Source organism: Coregonus lavaretus (assembly GCF_964263955.1).
Source record: "Coregonus lavaretus genome assembly, chromosome: 13".
Classification (NCBI taxonomy): domain Eukaryota; kingdom Metazoa; phylum Chordata; class Actinopteri; order Salmoniformes; family Salmonidae; genus Coregonus; species Coregonus lavaretus.
The window spans coordinates 20,102,157-20,124,754 of NC_140000.1; the positions used below are offsets into that span (position 1 = coordinate 20,102,157).

The 22,598-nt window shown below is 42.5% G+C and overlaps 2 protein-coding genes across 2 annotated transcripts in view; both read left to right on the top strand.

The window, feature by feature from the left end:
* The first annotated feature begins 699 nt into the window (after positions 1-699).
* On the top strand, positions 700-6,949 carry LOC311139192 (interleukin enhancer-binding factor 2 homolog). The gene is made up of 13 exons (XM_084174087.1): positions 700-810; positions 1,129-1,182; positions 1,371-1,413; positions 1,677-1,781; positions 3,892-3,969; positions 4,101-4,203; positions 4,322-4,387; positions 4,538-4,654; positions 4,908-4,986; positions 5,166-5,253; positions 5,716-5,892; positions 6,290-6,380; positions 6,481-6,949. Exons 1-13 carry the CDS (start codon positions 806-808, stop codon positions 6,660-6,662), a joined length of 1,188 nt encoding a protein of 395 aa, XP_084030213.1. The 5' UTR covers positions 700-805; the 3' UTR covers positions 6,663-6,949.
* An 11,855-nt stretch (positions 6,950-18,804) lies between these two features.
* LOC311140645 (atrial natriuretic peptide receptor 1-like) overlaps positions 18,805-22,598 on the top strand; it is a 45,999-nt gene continuing 42,205 nt past the window's right edge. Inside the window, exons 1-2 of the mRNA XM_084175790.1 lie at positions 18,805-18,926; positions 19,938-20,752. Of these exons, the coding sequence (XP_084031916.1) occupies positions 19,987-20,752 (766 nt within the window). The 5' untranslated portion in view covers positions 18,805-18,926; positions 19,938-19,986. The remainder of the gene's footprint in view (positions 18,927-19,937; positions 20,753-22,598) is intronic.

Here is a 22,598-nt window from a genome sequence, read left to right on the forward strand (position 1 = left end):
CGAGCCCCGACATTGAACTGCTTTCTGTGTCACTGTGACCTTACTATCTGCCCCGTGAGTTCCCCCAATTGTTTGTTACCGTTGTGTACTGTTGATAATCACAAGTTTACTGGAGAACTGAGACCAAGTAGAGACTTTGGACAGGGTGGATATGCACAAGATTTTAGTCAGACCAAGCTATAACATTATATATTTACTACGACAGTACATTCAACCAAAAGCTAATATAACAAAGGCATCAGAGATTATTTATAATCTGTCACAGAAACTGGAATCCATCTCCCCAGATCAGTCAATAAATGCTTCTGGTATTGACTTATATGCTGCCCCTGTCTTCATGTTGTTGCTGGACATATCTTTTTTAAAATGTGTGTAGGTCACCTAAATCATCAGAAAAATTGCCCCTCCTGAGAATTTTTTCAGGAGCCGCCACTGGTGGGCAGTATCAGAGGGAAAGAGAGAGGATGAGATCTAGTATGAGGGAGAAGGGGATACAGGAAATTAGTTTAAAGAGTATATTGAGTATAACGTCATTAGAAATAGTCTCAAATATTTTGTTATCTTTTTTAAGAGCAACGGGGCTGGCAGGTAGGATTTAGTTTCTCCGTCTCTGGCCCACACTCCAGTACAGTAGGTGGCGGTAATGCACCACAACGTTGGATGCCAACCGCCGATAAACCCCACTGAAGAAGAAGCAGAAGCCACTCCCACTAGCAAACAAACGCAGCAGGGTAGAACACTTTTAGCTGTAGAAGTGCACATTTTCAATATCGATTTCAAGGAAGTTTCCACAACGTCTCACACAATGAGGTAAAGATACATATTTTTACACGTATGTGATTTAGATAGCTTACAATAATAAATCAACAAACGCATTTCACCACGCTAAAACACTAGTTAAAACTTTCGCTCGAGGTGTTCTAGCTAGCTAACGTTAGCGCCGTAAGCGTAACGTTACCTCGTGTGGTATACAGAGTTTAGGGGACTTGCTAGCTATTGTGCCAGAGCACGCCCCTTACATGTTTATTAATACACTTTGAACGTCTTTTAATGTTACATCATACGTTGCTTTGCGTTAAACCCTTTGAATCAAGTTTATGAATGTGTTGTCACTTCTTAATTTGCCAGAGGCGAGAGGGGTCGAGGCCGTTTTGGGGCTCGCGGTGGAGGACCTGTACCAGGGTAAGCTCCTTCTGAACACCACACTGAACATTACAAAGGGTGCGCCCTCATTAATGTTAGAGGTAAATTATATTTCTAATCAAAACAACTCAGGGAATGCATTGAAATTCGAATGCATTTGGCTTTTAGTAAATTCATCTGGAAAATGGCCCTGTGTTTATAGCCTGTATGATCTCCTCCGTTTGTAGTTTTCGCCTATTTATCCCTCACATCCCCTTTGACCTCTACGTGGTGAGTATGCTTGTTCAATCTTAAAGAAATGCTGTATGTTGATGTATTGAACCTCAAAGTTGTGGTTAATATTCCCATCCTTGAGCTTCCACACTTCGTTCTCACCATCCTGCTCCACAGCACTCTTTAGATGCAGAGTTTCCTTCTACTCGAGATAGTTGGACTGATGGGAAGATGTTGCTACTTACATAATACAACATAATGACTGAGATTATATTTTTACCATCATTGTGTTAATAAATATATATTTCCCCTTGTCTCAGTGTGAAATGGCCTTCCCTCGCCTGAAGCCGGCCCCTGACGAGACAGCCTTCAGTGAGGCCCTACTGAAGAGGAACCAGGACCTTGGCCCCACCTCTGTTGAACAGGTCTGTGACTAAGCACACGTGTTTACATGACCGTTTACTATTTTAGACATGCTCACAAGTAGCAGACTGTACAACTGGAGTAATTCATGTGAGGTGGCCTGACCAGACAGTACAGCACCAAGCACTTTTTTTAGTTGTGTGTCTGTAATAAGCTGGGAACAATATCACATTTACATTTTAGTCATTTAGCAGACGCTCTTATCCAGAGCGACTTACAGTTAGTGAGTGCATACATTTTTCATACTGGCCCCCCGTGGGAATCAAACCCAAAACCCTGGCGTTGCAAGCGCCATGCTCTACCAACTGAGCTACAGGAGGCCACTTATGTTGTTAATGATCGCTTTCCTGCCCAACTAGATGTGCAGGCACTGCATTGCATCAACCAATGGTTGCATGCCAAGTCAATCGACAGGGCATCAGATTGCTATATCATATGATGTGGTTAGTTGATATGTTATATACTGTAATGGGAATTTCCATGTGAACAAAAAGGAAAGCAGTATTGGATAAAATATATCAAAAATCAATCTGGTTTATTACAAGTTGCAAAGGGCAGACACCTCCAGAACAGGCAGCAGAGAAAATGTCTAACAGGCCTTCTCTGAGAAGGCCCTTATATATTAATCACACAGCACCGAATGTTCTGTAAACACCAGCCCGAGAGGCTTGTAGGAAGTCACAACATCAGGGTTGTATATTGATTACGTCTTGCAACGGAAACCGTTTACCTTTAAGCAGCAAATGGAACGAAATGAGGGATCTACCTGAATTTGTCCCAATAGAAACTAAATTTCCATTTGGAGTAAACGGTTTCTGTTGCAAAACATTTTCTGATCCAACCATTTTATGCGAATAAAGTACGTGACGGATAAAAATGTCACGACAGGCCTGATGGAATTACGCTAGACAAGGTGGGATGTTTTTGTGTCGGTTAAATTAAGTATGCAAGATATGGTGGTGGAAATGCCTTTATGAGCAAATATTGATATAATAACCATCATATCGAAGTAAACTGGGAGTCACGCAATGATCTTGTGTGTTCCTCTCACTACGACTCGGGAAAGCATGCAGTTTATTAGGCTACAGATGAAATAAGTTATGACGAACTTCACAGGGTGGTGAAGTGCACAGTAGTGCGCTTGATGTTCCTTTCTAAGAATTATTGAGGGTCTTATTCTGATGACATGATGATCGATGCTTGGCTGCCGTTTGACAAATGAATTTATCTCTCATCGTGTAGGTAGACTACCCGGACTGTATCTGCGAGCTGTTGTCTAGAGCGCACGTGCCAAGATCAGAGATTCGCTATTTAACGCAACATTTCTTCTTACAAAACCATCAGTAGAGTTGAAAATGAGATGGAAAACCATTGAACTTGTATCTTTTTGTTCAGTACATGGGAATTGAACCAAAAGTTATTTTTATGTGCACTACGTCATCACGCACAGACTGTTATCCGCAACAAGTCAATTTGATGGAAACACATCTCTGGTGAGAAAATTGGTTTTGTTTTTATGCAGTTTTTGCTTAAATCTGTCGCCAATCGGATGGAAGCATAGCTACTGTCACAGATATATTATCAGTGTCCTCGAATCCAGTCTGGAGCCAAACTTTACACAACATTCCATACTTGACAGACATTTTATACAGGTCAAAGGTAAGAACATTAATTAAATATGATACTTAAACATCCATGGTTAACTCCTTTTCACTTCCCCAAGGGAATGCATCTGTCTGCATTTCCCCGCAGATACAATCATGTTTATTACATATCAATCCATATCAACAGTAAATCAAATACAGGAAAATAGGCGTTGTAAGATCTGGCATGTGTCTGCAATGTTTTTGGGCAGGAACTGTTGTGGCAGTGATGCGGATTGCAAGTGCTCAACAAGTTGTGTGTTTTTATGGCAGTTTGATTTCAGACACTTGGTGGCAGCACTGCTCCAAAGTTTTATGGCGCCGTATGTGTTACTTCACTCCAGCTGTGTGCTTCATAGACCAGTGTTTCTTAACCTGTTTTGAACCAGTGTCTAGGATGACCGCAATTAAACTAGCACATTAGAACTGCCATCAGACAGCAGTTTTACCCTTTCTCTCTTTCTTCTAGTCATCCATCTTGTCACTGGTCACCAAAATCACCAACGTCATTGACAACTTCATCGTTTCAGCTGGGGCTGATGAAGTGGTACGTACTACAGTGTCACATTTTGATCTCTTACCAGAGAAATAGTTTGGTAAATCCACAAATGCAGGGATGAGGGAATGCCAAACAAGTTAGTTGAGTTGAATGTGACATTGTTTTCATTCAAACTCTAGGAAATTGAGGAAATGAGACAGGTGGGCTCCTACAAGAAAGGCACCATGACAACAGGACACAATGTTGCTGACCTTGCTGTCATTCTCAAGATATTGCCTTCTGGTAATTTTTTACCTAAATGCATTTCCAATATCACTATTACTTGATACACTATTACTTGATAATCACTACTCGGAGGAAATGGGTTCGTGGATGGAATAGTAATTTGACTTTCTCCCAGTGGAGACAGTGACAGCTCTGGGAAACAAGGTGGTGGAGACCCTACGCACACAGGACCCTTCAGAAGGTAATGCACGTCACTTTTCTTTACATTATCATCAATCTTTTCACATACATCGCCCCTCAGATCTGATGCAATTATGCACGATTTTAGGTCTGTGTTTCCAAGATTATGACATTTGTATTCTACAGTATATGTTTAAATATGTTTCCCTAGTACTCTCCATGCTGCCCAATGAGACAGGCTTTGAGATCAGTTCGGCCGACGCCACCGTGAAGATCCTCATTGCCACCGTGCCCCACAACATGCGCAAGCTAGAGCCGGATGTACACAGTACGTACAGTACAGCAAGGATCAACAGTCACGCACTTACGATGGACAGGGGCGATGAAGGGTGGATGGAGGCAGCCAGAGATATGGGGATGGTTTAGCTGTTAACCTTTCACCTCTACTGTCTGTACCCTCTGATCAAAGAAGTCAGCAGCTGAAATATTGTTATTATAGTGGACATGGGGGACTAAAACATCAATGTCAACAGGTTTAGCCAGATATATTGATTGATTTTGGCTGCCTCCCTTCTCCACAGTCGATATAAAGCTCCTGCAGAACTCCCTGGCTGCAGTTCGCCACGCTCGCTGGTTTGAAGAGAATGCCTCCCACTCCACGTGAGCTGCCACTGCGAACACACACCCACACTTGGCTTCATCAGTAGTTTTTTTCTTCTTCTTAATGGTCAATTTTGGAATGAAAAGAGAACAATGGAAATATTGTTGATGTTAAATGTACCTATCCAAACATATCAGTTTGTGTCTTGAGTGTGTGCGGTCTGGTTCTGGCCTATCAGGGTGAAGGTCCTGGTCCGTTTGCTGAAGGACCTGAGGACCCGCTTCCCAGGGTTTGAACCCCTAACCCCCTGGATGTTGGACTTACTGGTGAGCCCCATGCACGGCTTTCTGCATACAACATACACTCAATTTATCGATTTATGTCTGTCCTGACCCTATTTAAGCAAACTGGTTGTCTTCATTGGAAAGTTTGTGTTGAACCTGCATAGGTGTAAAAAGCACTCCCATATGTTAGCCAGTGTGTGTGTGTCCTCATTACAGACTTCAGTGTGGGTGTACTATTTTGATTTACTGAGCCTCATGTAGTATGCCTGCCCCTGACAAGCTTCATTTGGAGGAGAGGTTTTGGTCTGCTCAGCAGTTGGATACGCACTCAAGGGTCTCTAGGTGTAATTTATTACCCAAGCGAACTGCACTTTACGTGGCCAAAGAAATGGCCAGCCCTGCTATTTTAGCGTTGACACAACAGTCAAAATGCACAAGATGCTGCCTGCCTGCTAAGTCTGTTTTTCCGTGGTGAAAATGTTAGGTTTCTCTCTCTCTGTCCAGGGTCACTCTGCAGTCATGAACAACCCCAGCAGACAGCCACTAGCCCTCAATGTGGCCTTCAGGCGGAGCCTGCAGATGCTGTCATCAGGGCTTTTCCTGCCTGGTTCAGCTGGGATCACAGATCCCTGTGAGAATGGACACTACCGTGTATTCACTGTCATGAACCTGGAGCAACAGGTACTTGCCTACTGGCCTCTCTCCATATCCATTATATTTAAATGTTTGTTCATTTAGCAGATGCTCTTATCCAGAGCAACTTACAGGAACAATTAGGGTTAAGTGCCTTGCTCAAGGGCACCTCGCAGATTTTTCTCCTATTCGGCTCTGGGATTCAAACCAGCAACCTTTCACTTACTGGCTCAACACTCTTAACCACTAGGCTACCTGATCCTGCACTTTCTGAATGTAATCTTGAATTATTCTGTTTGAATTCAGTTTTTTTTGCTTGTCTAAGCAGTAATCTGCAAGACTGTAGTCGTGGCCTAATTTGTAATACTAGGGTATCAAACAATACATTTGCAGTGTGTTCTCCACATTATACCAAGATGCTGACCATAATATTTTCTCTGTCCAGGACATGGTGTGCCTCACTGCTCAGACCCTGGTGAGGTTGCTGTCTCATGGCGGCTACATGAAGATTCTTGGTCTGGATGGAGACGCTACACGTAAGTCAACTCACCTGAACATGGGGCATTTACAGCAACTTTGTTAGTGATTAAACTTTCTCCCCCACACACGTTTACCTGTTCGGTCCTCTCTGGTCAGATCTGGTGATGGAGTCGTCCACGTGGGATGGAGTGACAGTGAAGCCTTCTGAGAAGGCATATGAAAAGATGCCTGAGTTGGAGGATGATGGTGATTGTGATGGTGATGGTGATGCAGAAATGGAGAGCATGGATGCTAAAGAGGGCATGGACGCTAAAGAGAGCATGGACACTAAAGACTAATTGTGGTAAAGGGCTTTTTTCAGTTTGTCATTCGACTGTGTTGAATGGTCCCCCTCTGAGGAGGGATGAGGATTTATTTTTTATTTTTGTACGGTCTCCTACCTGCGCCCAGTTTAATAAGGGCTTGCTTTGTTTTCAGACAAACCTGATACTAGGGACACAAGGTGTGGCTTCCAATGTTTAATGTTTCATCATTTCATATCAAGTCTTGTTAACATAAATTGAACTATTTTCTCTTGGCTTATTGTATGTCAAATATTTTGATTAAATCAAATGTTTTATTGACATTTCTGATTTCTGTTGTCACTCCCAATTGATGGTGCTCCAGTGTACAGTTTCTCTGAGCTGGCTGTCAAAAAGAGAGATCATGTCAGTTTGGTATCTGAAGATACTGAGCAGCCAGTGGAGACAAGACCATCTGGACTATTTCAGACAGCGGTGGTGTTGTCAGTAATAACTGGGCTTTAATCAATGAACCCAATTACGGAGTCCCTTGACTGCAGAACTGCAAAATGTCAATCAGTTAGAGGAGCTGTGAAGGGAAGGGGAGGCTGCTAGCGCTCAGCAATTAAAACCCAATGCTGGCTTATAATTCAGGTGTTCTCTGGCTAGATGGAGATATTGATCGAGCCATGGCTGATAGAATATCATCTATTTTGTTTGTTATGATGAGTTTTCAGATGAGTGGACAAAATACTATGCTATTGGTATGAAATCTTGAAAGAAGTATGTCTTAGCTCTTTCGTAAGCCGTTAAACTCCAGGATTTATTCTACCCCACATAGTGAACAGAGCTTTTTCAATATTTTAACTTTTCCTTGAATAATTCAGCTGAATAAACATGCCATAGTTATTGTTGATTCTCCAGCTGACTAACCACATCATCTTCAAATGGAATGTTGCAAGTTGCAACTGTGGTATTGGAGTACTTGTCCTCAGACGGCAGAGGTTTAAACTTTTGCATCCTTGTGAGTGTTTCAACCATTCTGAGAAAAAACATAGCTGGATAGACTACTTTTGTATCAAAATAAGAAAAGTGTTTGCTCAATGTCAGTGGTACCAATTGTTAATAATTGGCTCTTGGACCTTCACTATGGTTAGCTTTTCATAGGGCTGTTGATTTGCGGTATCCTTTTACACACGTACACGGGTTGAAAATGCCAGATTTGGACACTGATAAGTGTCTAAATTGGAACGCAGTGGCTATACAGTAACATGCTATACGTGCCATCAGTGCTCTGGCTCTGCGCTTCACAGTTCTATGGGTTTTGACAGACAGCCGTTCTGAATTTGAGCGCAGTGCAGGTCAAGATGTTGCCCACATCCCTCCCGCTAATTGGGCATCTTTTGAATTTATTTTGCCATAATGTATTTTGAAAGATGAGACGTTGAGAATTATAATAAATACAGCTTTGATGTCATACAAGCAAGCCAAACACCCGTGAGTATAAATGGGCACTTCACATTACCATGTAAAACTCATGTAATATACAGTGTCAATGTTTTATGATCGCTATGTTTGATGTACAGTTACAAGATGTTATTGCGTTATACCCTGGGTTGTACTGAACAGAATGAGTCCATGTTTGTTGTATTGTGAAGAGAATATGCCCCGGACCACGCATCTGAATGCACTCATGACTCCATTCTATGCTTACCAATTACAACCTGCTTCTCTGAATTGCCTTGTGAAAGCCTAACACTGTAAGGTTATTTTATCATTTTGCTAGCCATGATTGCAATAGAACAAGCTTTCAAATTATGCCCACCTGAATCAGATTGCGATTTATAATGGGCCGTACTTTGATTGCGTAAACAACAGTAATTGTGAAAAGGCTATCCCGTTACTATGGCACTGCCTGCTGTAGCAGAACCATTCTGATTAGAATAGAAAAAAAGTAAAATAACTGGAGGCAACAACAACAACAAAATCAAAACCCCTTTGTCGTTTTGAAGCTGATATTTGATGAGCTAAATGAGTGTATATAGGCCTAGGGCTGTGACTGTCATGGAATTTTGGATGACGGTTATTGGTCAGCCAAATGACCATGGTCACAATTATAATCATGTGAATAGTAACAAACATATATATATATTTAATACGCACATTCTCTCCTCCGTGCTGCTGTAGGGAGGGGGTGTTACCTAGGCAACCAAATACTTGTTTGCTACAATACCTTGTTTGTTTCAGCAAGGCGCAACAAAGTTTCATCATATTGCAAAGGGTCAGTGTTACTGCGGAAACTGACTCAACCGCCTGAATCTCCGGCCTTCAGTCAGCTGTTCTTTATTTTATTTATGACCGTTATTTTATTTTCATGACGGTCTTCAACCATAATCGTCGGTTACTCGATTATACTGTAATTGTGCCAGCCTGTAAATAAAATATCTGATGCTTTTCAACAAACAAACAAAAAAACGGACATCTCATCCCAAGCTTTTGAAAATGGCGGTATGCTATCATCATGGAGCCGTGACTGTCCTCGTACATACTAGCCTACATTCCTGTTTCCATCAGGTTAGGTCTCAAACATTCTGTAATGGAATGAAAAATGAATGCTTTGGTTCAAGTACAATTTTTCGCAAAGTTGATTATACTACTATTTATTTTGTAGTGCCTGCTGGTTTTGTGACCCTAAATTAGTTTCTTAAACTTAAAACTGAGTCATTTATCTTTTTTATTTCAAAAAGTAGGATATCTTTCCAATCTAATACAAGAGTTACTGATGGTCGTGTTATTGAGTATAGTGTGAAATGTGTATTCTCATAACAATACAAAAAAAATCATGCAGCACACAAAGAAGATGAGAGAATGTCAAATTCACTCAACAGCAAGCATTGGCCTCATGCCATTCATGTTTTATTCAGGGACACTGATGAGCATTCAGGGACACTGATGAGCATCTTGCCCTGAGCCGATGGGGAGGGTATAGAATGTGCATTTAGCTCACAACTTGCTGAGTCAGATTGAGTAAACTGAGTCGTTTTTTCACTCGGGAACTATTTTCTTCCCTCCCAGTCCTGTCGGCAACAGTGAGACGTAACAGAAACCTCATTTGCAGCAGGGAATACTGGTGTCGCAATGCCATATTCATTTTGCCAACGAAGTAATCTGTTCATGCTGCACAAAATGCACCTTATATGAGCTTATTTTGTGGTGGTCTTCTGGAAAACGGCCACCCACAACTTTTATAACATGACATCTTTAGTCTTCCACTGGCAGCCCGGTGAATGTGAGATGGTTATTTATATAGATCTAATTAATTACATATATACTATAGATATCTTGGCTGTACTGGGGGGTACTCCTATTTATCCTAAAATAGCCCAATACTGGAAACAACAGTACATTAATAAATGCCAAAGCCGCACTTAGTTTTGCTTAGCATGGAGCCCTGAGGAGTGGTGCAGTAACCTGTTGTTGGGTACTCCTTCCTCTGCTTTCCCTGATAAGGAGAGAGGGCTGCAGGGCTAGAGGGCACCAGAGAGAAAGCTGACATTTATATTTTAGTCATTTAGCAGACGCTCTTATCCAGAGCGACTTACAGTTAGTGAGTGCATACATTTATTTATTTCATACTTGACCAACTCCCACACTTTGTTAACCCACTAATGGGCCTCCCTCCCCACCACTTACCCTTCCCTTGCACGGACTTCTCTGTTTTAGCAAAACTGAGGAAGGAAATATAATGCAGGAACAGGTAGATAAAAATTGTGAGGAAAATCAACAATATTAACCATAGATTAAAATGAAATGGTATTCATAAATAGCTAGGTTTCCATCCAATAGGTGAGAGATTTTCATGCAAATATTCTAAAATCTGCATAAAGAAAATATGCGCATTTTCCCACCAGTGGTGTGTTTCCACCAAACGGACTTGTTGCGGATAAAATATCAGTACGTGATGACCTAGTGGACCCAACATTTACTTTTTCACTTACGTTTTCATGTACCGAATAAAAATTGAAAGTTCAATGTGTTTCCATCGCATTTTCAATTCTACTGACAGTTTTGTCACAAAAACTGTTGCGTTAAATAGCAAATGTGCCTACTCTTGTCTTGACACGTGCACCCTAGCCAACAGCTCGCAGATACAGTGCGGGTAGGCTAGTCTACATAATGAGATTATTATGGATAAGAGCAATTATGGATATTATGTCTCCCGAGTGGCGCAGTGGTCTAAGGCACTGCATCGCAGTGCTAGCTGTGCCATTAGAGATCCTGGTTCGAATCCAGGCTCTGCCGTAGCCGGCCGCGCCCGGGAGACCCATGGGGCGGTGCACAATGGCCGGCAGGGATGTAGCTCAGTTGGTAGAGCATGGTGTTTGCAACGCCAGGGTTGTGGGTTCGATTCCCACGGGAATAAAAAAAATAATGTATGCACTCACTAACTGTAAGTCGCTCTGGATAAGAGCGTCTGTTAAATGTAAGAGCAAGAATAGTTTTATTTGTCAAATGGCAGTCAAGCATCGATAATCATGTCACCAGAATAAGACCCTCGATATTTATTGGAAAGGAGCATCAAGCTCATCATCGTCCGCTTTCACCACCCTGTGAAGTTCTTCCAAATGTATTTATTCTGTAGTTTAATAAACGGTATTGTTTCCCGAATCATAGACCACCCGCCATATCGTTGCGTGACTCTAAATTTGCTTTGATATCATTGTTAGGCCTATTATATCAATATTTGCGCATAATGGCGTTTCCACCGCTATTTCTCGCATACTTAATTTTACAGACACAAAAAGATCCCACAATGCCGAACGAACAAATTATCTGTCGGCATTTATAAAATTGTACCCAAACTTCCTGTTTCCATCAAATCTGTAATGGTCCTCTGTAGCTCAGCTGGTAGAGCACGGTGCTTGTAACGCCAAGGTAGTGGGTTCGATCCCCGGGACCACCCATACACAAAAATGTATGCACGCATGACTGTAAGTCGCTTTGGATAAAAGCGTCTGCTAAATGGCATATTATTATTATTTTTTTTATTCGGTATGTCTACTCGCATAAAAACTGTGGATGTAAACGTGCTTACAGCGACAGAGGAAAGCACATTCATGATTTCGCTAGTCTGTAGTGGAACAAGACAAGGTTTTCTTGTTCCCGGTTGGCTCTGATTTAAAGGTCATGATTAAATATTAAATATTCAGTAATCAAGCAAGTGGAAAGGGTATAAAGAAGCGTCTGCTAGACTGTGCTAGCACAAAATACAGTGCCTTGACTTTTTCCACATTTTGTGTTACAGCCTGAATTTAAAATGGGTTAAATAGAGATTGTTTGTCACTGGCCTACACATTTGTCACTGGCCTACACATAATACCCCATAATGTCAAAGTGGAATTATACTGAACAAAAATATAAACGCAACATGCAATAATTTCCACGATTTTTCTGAGTTACAGTTCATATAAGGAAATCAGTCAATTGAAATAAATAAATTAGGCTCTAATCTATGGATTTCATATGACTGGGCAGGGGCGCACCCATGGGTGGGCCTGGGAGAGCATAGGCCCACCCACTTGGGAGCAAGGCCCACCCACTGGGGAGCCAGGCCCAGCCAATCAGAATGAGTTGTTCCCCACAAAAGGGCTTTATTACAGACAGAAATACTCCTCAGTTTCATCAGATGTCCGTGTGGCTGGTCTCAGACGATCCTGCAGGTGAAGAAGCCGGATTTGAAGGTCCTGGGCTGGCGTGGTTACACATGGTCTGCGGTTGTGAGGCCAGTTGGACATACTGCCAAATTCTCTAAAACGACGTTGGAGGCGGCTTATGGTAGAGAAATGAACATTCAATTCTCTGGCAACAGCTCTGGTGGACATTCCTGCAGTCAGCATGTCAATTGCACGCTCCCTCAAAACTTGAGACATCCGTGGCATTGTGTTGTGTGACAAAACTGCACACTTTAGAGTGGCCTTTTATTGTCCCCAGCACAAGGTGCAGCTGTGTAATGATCATGCTGTTTAATCAGCTTCTTGATATGCCACACCTGTCAGGAGGATGGATTATTTTGTGCGCAACATTTTAGAGAAATAAGCTTTTAGTGCATATGGAACATTTCTGGGATCTTTTATTTCAGCTCAAATTAATAAAAAATGAAAAGCTCAAATGTCTTGAGTCAATAAGTATTCAACCCCTTTGTTATGACAAGCCTAAATAAGTTCTGGAGTAAAAATGTGCTTAACAAGTCACAAAAGTTGCATGGACTCACTCTGTGTGCAATAATAGTGTTTAACATTATTTTTTGATTGACTACCTCATTTCTGTACCCCACACATACAATTATCTGTAAGGTCCCTCAGTCGAGCAGTGAATTTCAAACACAGATTCAACCACAAAGACCAGCGAGGTTTTCCAATGCCTCGCAAAGAAGGGCACCTATTGGTAGATCAGTAAAAATTAAAAAAGCACACATTGAATATCCCTTTGAGCATGGTGAAGTTATTAATTACACTTTGGATGGTGTATTAATACACCCAGTCTGTCAGCGTCTGGGTGAAGTGGTGAAACGGAATCAGGCGCAGGACACAGAACTGAGAAAAGTATGGCTTTACTAAACACAAAGTAAACCATAACAAACCCTCCACGCAGGGAAGAGCAAAACAACAGCTCAACAGACGACGTAACAATGAACAATCACGCACAAACCCAGGAGGGAAAACAGAGGTAATATAGGGAAACCAATAAGCCTAATGAGTAACAGGTGTGAATAATAAAGACAGGCCTAGTGTGACACAGAAACATCGATCGGTGGCAGCTAGTACTCCAGTGACGACGAACGCCGAAGCCTGCCTGAGCAAGGAGGAGGGGCAGCCTCGGCTGTATCCGTGACACAGTCACTACAAAGATACAGGCATCCTTCCTAACTCAGTTGCAGGAGAGGAAGGAAACCGCTCAGTGATTTCACCATGAGGCCAATGGTGACTTTAAAACAGTTACAGAGTTTAATGGTTGTAATAGAAAACTGAGGATGGATCAACAACATTGTAGTTACTCCACAATACTAACTTAAATGACAGAGTAAAAAGAAGGAAGCCTGTACAGAATACAAATATTCCAAAACATGCATCCTGTTTGCAATAAGGCACTAAAGTAATAGGATAAAAATAAATGGAATAGAGCTAAGCACAGGCAAAATCCTATAGGAAAACCTAGTTCAGTCTGCTTTCCAACAGACACTGGGAGACAAATTAATCTTTCAGCAGGATAATAACCTAAAACACAAAGCCAAATATACACTGGAGTTGCTTACCAAGACAACATTGAATGTTCCTGAGTGGCCTAGTTACAGTTTGGACTTGAATCATCTTGAAAATCTATGGCAAGACTTTAAAATGTCTGTCTAACAATGATCAACAACCAACTTGACAGAGCTTGAAGAATTGTATAAATAATAATGTGAAAATATTGTACAATCCAGGTGTGCAAAGCTCTTAGAGACTTACCCAGAAAGACACAGCTGTAATCACTGCCAAAAGTGATTCTAACGTATTGACTCGGGTGTGAATACTTACGTAAATTAGATATTTCTGTATTTCATTTTCAATAAATTTGCAAAAATTTCTAAAAACATGTTTTCACTTTGGCATTTCATTATGGGGTATTGTGTGTAAATGGGGGGGGGGGATATTTAATCAATTTTGAATTCAGGCTGTAACACAATGTGGAATAAGTCAGGGGTTATGAATACTTTCTGAAGGCACTGTAAGTGTGGATATGTTCTCAAACCACAGCCTTGGAGGGTAATTTAGGGAGTGAAGAATTCTGGGTGAGAATTCAATAATGAGTGTGTTAGATATAGGGGAAATAAAGGGAAATATAGAAAGAGGAGAGAAGAGAGAAGTGTGTGTTAATAGATTACAACTGTTGCATCCTGTTAAGTTGTACTTTCTCTGCATTTTACATGTGCTCTGTCCCTGCATGTCTGTAAGTGGGCAGGGCAGAGGCAAGGGAAACCGACATGGCACAGCACTGGTTTAATCTTGGCCACAATTTTATTTATTTTACTCATTTAGCAGACGCTCTTATCCAGAGCGACTTACAGTTAGTGCATACATTATTTTATATTTATCATACTGGCCCCCCGTGGGAATCGAACCCACAACCCTAGCGTTGCAAACACCATGTTCTACCAACTGAGCTACATCCCTGCCGGCCATTCCCTCCCCTACCCTGGACGACGCTGGGCCAATTATGCGCCGCCCCATGGGTCTCCCGGTCGCGGCCGGCTACGACAGAGCCTGGATTCGAACCAGGATCTTTAGTGGCACAGCTAACACTGCGATGCAGTGCCTTAGACCACTGCGCCACAAGGGAGATAAACCACTTGGTTCAAAGCCAGTTCACTGGCAAATGTGATTTACGAGGGGCATCTCCCTTTCTTGTTTTTCTCCAACTCTATAATGATTTTTTTATTTGCCAAAGGAATTTGTTGAGTTTATTGATCTGTAAACTGCTGTTGGGTAAGAGGGCATAGAAGAGAGGAAAGATAAGCCCTAGAGAAAGAATAACACAAAAATGTGAGGGGGAAGGAAGACACTGGGCTCCCTGCCTGTGCCATTAAACCCCTACAACTTATCCAGAACGCTGCAGCCCGTCTGGTGTTCAACCTTCCCAAGTTCTCTCATGTCACCCCGCTACTCCGCACACTCCACTGGCTTCCAGTTGAGGCTTGCATCTACTACAAGACCATGGTGCTTGCCTACGGAGCTGTGAGGGGAACGGCACCTCCTTACCTTCAGGCTCTGATCAGACCCTACACCCAAACGAGGGCACTACGTTCATCCACCTCTGGCCTGCTAGCTCCCCTACCTCTACGGAAGCACAGTTCCCGCTCAGCTCAGCCCAGTCAAAGCTATTCGCTGCTCTGGCACCCCAATGGTGGAACAAGCTCCCCACGACGCCAGGACAGCGGAGTCACTGACCACCTTCCGGAGACACTTGAAACCCTACCTCTTTAAGGAATACCTGGAATAGTATAAAGTAATCCTTCTACCCCCCCCCCCCCCCCCCAAAAAAAAGTGGTTGTCACACTGGCTATCATAAGTTGAATGCACCAATTTGTAAGTCGCTCTGGATAAGAGCGTCTGCTAAATGATGTAAATGTAAATGTAATTGTGGTGAGGAAAAGACTATGCAGGATTCTACAGCTCTTCAGGGAACAGAGGAAGGATTAGAGCGGCCACAATGTTCATGGCTTTCACATGGGAATGTACATTCTGTAAATTTTTCACTCAAAATTGCATTTTGCTTCACCTACACAGCTTGCTTCTAATGAATATATGTGTGTACGGGGCCCTAGCTTTATTTAAAATAGAATATCGGAAGGAAATTACTGTTATAATCTGCCCACGCCAGATCTCAAGAAATGTCTCTCTGCTATTACATATGCCTGATGATGAAGGAATGGCAGCAGATTGTCAGTCAGTCACCAAGCAACGCTTTTGTCCTGACACACAATGAAGATGGGTGGAAAGCATTTTTGAAAAGGTATGACGATCACACATTTTACATGAGTGAGAGTTATGACTTGACATGCACACAATAGGGAAAGGGGGATACCTAGTCAGTTGCACTCAACCGAAATGTGTCTTCTGCATTTAACCCAACCCCTCTGAATCAGAGAGGTGCGGGGGGCTTCCTTAATTGACATCCACGTCATCGGCCCCCAGGGAGCAGTTAACTGCCTTGCTCACCTTGCCGGATCGGGGTTTCGAACCAGTGACTGGCCCAACGCTCTTAACCGCTAGGCTACCTGAGGCTGAGAGAAAATGTTGCAGTTTTAAAGCTAATAGCCTTACTGATTTAAAGCTAATAGCCATACTGATCCCACGGTGAGGGATTCAGCTCAGTGGCAGTTTGACCATGAACTACTGCACCAATCAGTGAGGTCAGGTGGGGTAGAGATTGGGCGCTCATACAGCACAGCTTGTGCCTGCTGTCTCACGCCTTCAGACATCAGGGCTGGATTACCGAATGGTAATCGTAGGTCGGGGGCCCCCAGATAGCATATAATAGCAAAATGTGTAGCATTGCAGGAAATTAGCTTTAAAACTACAAAATGTTCTCTCAGACTCATGGCAAAATGAGTAGAATAGCAGGAAATGTACTTTAAAACTGCAAAGTTTTCGCTCAGCCTGATGGTAAAATGTAAAAGCATGAGATGAGCTGTAAAACAGCACTTTTTTTCTTTTAAAGCACAACATTTTCTCTTAGCCTCATGACAAAATGTGAGGAATAGCATTGTAAAACTGCACATTTTTCTCTGCACCATGGCAATATGTGTTGAAATGCAGGAAGTTAGCTGATTTCCTGACCCCCTCAGTGGGCCCCTGGAGGTCATTGACCCAGTGCCCCAAATGCCTTAGTCTAGGGGCCCTGATCATGGCCTTCACATGTCACAAACAGTTGCTCTCAGAAAATATATTCGCCCACTTCATGAGTAAGGTTACCTGCACACAATGAGATTGTTGTGGATAGTCAGATTAATATAATAGTTCAATTAAAACGTTAAATTAGTTAACCTATATGCTTTGCAATAACGATTTCCCCTAATAATCCTGTTTACATGGACACATCTGAAATCAGACTACCTGATGGCACTCTGATAAATGCAGAAAATCGCCACTCAAAATAAACGTTCTACCACAGCGACCGTGTTATTTTTGGGAAGCATATTTGATTCTGAGTTCGGACATATAAAGTTTGTATGTGAAAACTACTAAAACGCATACATTCAGTTCTTCCGAACTCACTTCACTCGCGCTAAAGAGGGAGGCTCGCTCGGCTGGTGTTGGCACATCCCCAGATCAAATACACAGCTTTAACGCCGATTTTCATGACTACATGTCCTAATAATTCGAAAGATTGCTCAGAAAACCTGGTGTTTTAATCGGCGTAAGTTTACTTCGATTTTGACCTTACGCCGATTAAGATAAACAGAGTAAGGTGTTTACATGACTATTGCATAATCTGCCTACTGCCATAACCAGTTCAATATATAATTATTACTGTACATGTAAACGTACTGTGTGTGTGCAACCTGATATACATGTTCAACCCCCGATATTTTAAGAGACAAATGCATGCACTCAACAACTGCTATAATTTCTCTCAACATAGACTGTTGGACATGCTTTTAAATACAGCTCATCTATGGTAGAATAATTTACCACTGTGCTAATTGCTTGAGAATAAATATTTGTATAGATCCACTCCTCCTCTCTCCCGTTCTCTCCCTCTCCTCCCTCCGGCTCCAGTGGAAACGAAAGCCTGCCCCTCCTGTGTCTGAGTGAGACACACACACACTTTCATACAAGCACATACACACTATTCCAGCGTCAGGCAGTCAGTCTCTACTCGGACTGGCCAATGCTGCATCAGGCTAACCATTGCAACACTGAAATAGACAGACAGAGTACAAGGAATACTGGTATGAGACCAGACATACACACACAAACAACAGGGGGTCACAAACACAGGGATGTACAGCTGTGTGATGAGCCGGACACACCCTCAGACCAGACGAAGGGAGGCATAGTGTGTGTGCGTGTTTCTTTGACCTGTGGCTGTAGAGGATTGTCCGGGTGTGTGACGGCACACTGCTGTCGTCCTCTCCTTTTCCTCTACCTGATGCTGTGGGATTTCCTAACCCTGGAGTTCAACAGCTGACCCATGCAGGCCTGGAATCAGCTTCCCTGAGTTGGGGACCTGCAACAGTGCTAAAGGTGTTGAGCTGTGCTGGTGCTTTGCTAGCCTTTCCTTGGAATATTTTCAAATTCAGGCAAAAAGTTACATCTTCTCATGCTACAACTATGAAACAACATGCACCTTCTCTGCAGAGATAGGCTACTATGTCTGACACAGCAAATCATCAAGGACTGTCTTTGCTTAGCCTAAAATAATTGAATCAGGAAAGCCAAAGTCAACTGTGTCCAGTCTGTTTACTTTGGTAATAAGAGGTGGGAGCTAGCACATCTCAAATGACTGACTGTGGCTGTGTATTCATTCTGTGATTCTCCAATCAATTTTTTTTCTGGTTTCTTTGTGCGCAACTAAAAGGGAAAAAACTTAATTGACGTTTTCTTTTGTAGATATCCCCAGGTTTTGTGAACCACGCGTTGCCTGTTCGCGGGTTTCGCGTGCGCATCAGCACCTCTGCGCAAACACCAGCTGATATTTTCCTCAGTAACTGACAGTCACACATGCCAAGACCTCGGCATAAACCAGAGCTGGACATGGAGGGAGAAAACTCAATTTAAGGTAATTTTATTGTATTTAGGCAAATGTCAAATATGTTTTTGTAGCTGCAACACATTTTAATTCATGTTAAATTATTTCGGCTACAGCCAGACAGTGCACCACATGATTTCCCAAAGGACTTTTGAGTGTATGCTATTATGTGAGCACAAATATTTAGGCATAATATAAGGCTAATAGCTTTACAAAACCAGGTATACCGTCCTTATAACGTTTTAAGGTTTTGTTATGTATACATTTAGACGTTTTAAATCTTTGTTATCTACTAGAAAAAGCCTTTATCTGATTTCAGACATCCGTTTTATCATAACCCTAAGCATCCTATTACTCAATTGTTTATGTTTTTGATAAGATACTTTATAAACAAGATGTAGCCTATAGCTTCAAATGAATCAAAGTAATTGCCCTCTGACTCAACACTGTTAGATCTAGCCTACATACATGTGAAAATGGCATGCAATCCACCTTCGATTATTGCTCCATTGTTTAAGTATTTGTTGGTGTACCAGGCTTTGATGCTAAACAAATCTCAATGAGTGCAGTTAAACAGTTAAATCAATGCATATCTTGTCAGGTGCAAGCTTAATGGTCTACCAGTTTGATAACAGCAACTAACAACCATGTAGTTGTCTAGGAAAGTTCACCTTCACTATAACTTACTAAAGGGAGCTGTGTGACAAGTATTTTGTCACACACGTTGCTATTCTTCGATGCATGGTTAATTATTACGTTTATATTCTCAAATTCTGAGTATAAATCTGATTTGAGGGGACAGAACTGCCCATGTTAAACTTAGTAACTCCAGTCTGGGATAAGGGAGTCACTCTCTCATAGATGTTCTATAGCATGGCAGTGCAAAGGCCACTCAAACGTGACATGAAGAAAATTGTTTGAGGGAATTCAGCTGTGACGAAGCAAAACAGCTCTTTGAACAGAGTTGAACAGACATGAAGAGACTCCAACCTGAGCCTTTCATGTGTGTGTGCAAATGTCTCCCTATATCTCCCTCTTTAGCTCAACAGGATAAATAATTAATAAAGACGTTATTCAGCAGCCTAGCAGGATGAGGATGGAGGGAGAGAAACTGTTGCTGGTTCTTCTTCTGCTGCTGGGCGTTTGTCTCCAGTGGGTCCAGTCTGGCAAGTCCTCCCGGCACCGTGATTCACACCGACACCCCAGAGAGCACCGGGACCATCGGCAGCACCGAAACATCACGCTGGCCATCATCCTACCACAGAGGAACACTGCCTACCCCTGGGCCTGGCCCCGTGTGGGTCCGGCTCTGGACCGAGCCATCAACACCATCAACGCTGACCCGGCACTCCTCCCTGGTCACCACCTGGGTTACGTGTTTGAGAACAGCGAGAACGAGGAGGGCATCTGCTCCGAGTCCATCGCCCCACTTATGGCTGTTGACCTCAAGTTCGCCCACGACCCCTGGGCCTTCATCGGGCCGGGCTGTGACTACACCTCCTCCCCAGTGGGCCTCTTCACCACCCACTGGGACATCCCCATGGTAACGGCGGGCGCCCCAGCCGTGGGCTTCAACGGCATCAACATGTACCCATCCATCACCAACACAGGCCCCACGCACAAGAAGCTGGGCAAGTTCGGCCTCCATATCTGCAAGCACTTTGAGTGGAAGGAGCAGGTGCTGCTCATGTTCAGTGACAACAAGAAGGATGACCGGCCGTGCTACTTCGCTGTGGAGGGGCTCTACACAGAGCTGCACGTGAACAACATCACCTCGGTGGACCTGGTGTTTGAGGAGAACACTGGACCAGTCAACTACTCTGACCTGCTCCACAACATCAAGCAAGATGGCCGAGGTGGGTCCCGATATTCACTACACTTTATTCACAGCTTTATATTCTACATATTGTGAGAGCAAATCCAATAATGTTCAGTGGGGTGGCACAGTGTCTTTTCGTATACATTTCTCCCTGGAACTTATTTCATTATGGTTAGGCTTGTCAGCCTAAGAACAGCCTAAAAAGAACATTCTTGGAGCATGTTATTTATTCAGCCTAAGCCCTCGTGACATAGATTTATTTGAATTTGTTGACACAGCTGTACAAAAATAGCTAAACTGTATGTGCTTGTTTTCACATTTACGATTGTGTGCGTGTGTGTGTCTCACTTATTACCTATGAGATTTGTTGGCTCCTGATTCGTAGCAGCATGGCTTGTTAAGCGTGGATATTAGCTTTTAATCCTTACTGCAGGGCATGGTCGCGCCGGCAGCCTGAGCAAGAATTATGAGCTCAATCGATGCTGTGCAGACTAGACAACTCACTGCTGCAAATGGCCTGTCCCCAGGACAGACAGAGATAATAAGATCTGCATCATTAGATGATACAGCAGTTTTATGGACCCCCTCAGATGTTTTCCCGCACGTCATGTATTTTGGTTCAGTTTACCCTTTTGCTGCCTTTGAGGAAATGGGCACAGTGAGTACAAGGCAAATATCATTAATTGCTACTCCAATCTATCACTTTCTTTGCAAAGTCAAGTGAGTCAACAAATAGATAGATAAGCCTCTCGATTGGTTCCCTATGAGCTTCCCTCTCCCGTTCCCACACGGGTATAAAAACATCTCCAGAGAAGACATTTATTAACAGAGGTCAAGAGCCATGCAACCTTATAAGGGAGCTGCAGTCAACATATCAGATCTGTAGGTATTTCCTGCTAAACAGACTCCGTTATTGGTCTAATTACCCTGGCCCTTTGCTTTTTGTTGTTCTGCAGTTTATCATATTTAACCAGAGGTGAGCAAATTATGGACTTGGTCAAATTAGGGATTTGTTCAAACAAAACTGGTCATCCATGTTCTGGAACAGATACTAAATATGAGTTTCTGTTCAACAAGAAAGCATGTGTGACTTACCATGTAGTTTCTTTATGTTTTCACACTGTGAACTTTGTTGTTTTGGTTACATGGATCCAAATGTGTGCTTTATGGAGGGCCAGAAGACTGTTGTCTTTGGCTTATTTCAAATTCACAGGCAACAGGGTTTGATTGATTAGGGCTTTTAGTTAAGGTTGTCTGACTGAGATCTGGTAGAATGGCCACACTAATTGGAAAAAGGACATGAGACCAGAGCTGATTGTAAAGCTGTGTGTTTCGATGGAGTGCAGTTGACCTGTGTGTGCAGACCTTATGAGCTGTTTTATGTATTTAGGTTAAAGGGGCAATCTGCAGTTGCTACATCCATGTTTGGACTTATAAATTCATGATATGTACCCATTGATTCTTGAAGAATATAACTTATAAATGCCTCATGAGCTTAGTCCAACTGCCGTACCCCATTAGAACCCACAATACAAGCTTGTTTTACTCTAATGTTTGTAAACAAAGTAAATATAAATTATATAGCCTCAAAACTTGGTTAAATCTATTATTTTGATATCATGGATGGTCAGTCCTTGCATCCATAGCTCTGTCTATGAATTTAAGAGTGGTTACATTTCTCCAGACCTACCCTCAGCTTTGTACCGAAACAGGGGCCGGAGACGACTTTATTGTTTTAACTACTGATTGCCACTTTAAAGTGTCTGTTTAGCATTAACAGTCGGGAAATGTTTAACCCAAAGACTGTCGTAGACATATTCTTTTTATTGCTCATACACCTGCCTGTGAAAAAGCCATCATAGGGGATGCAACGTTTCAATAAA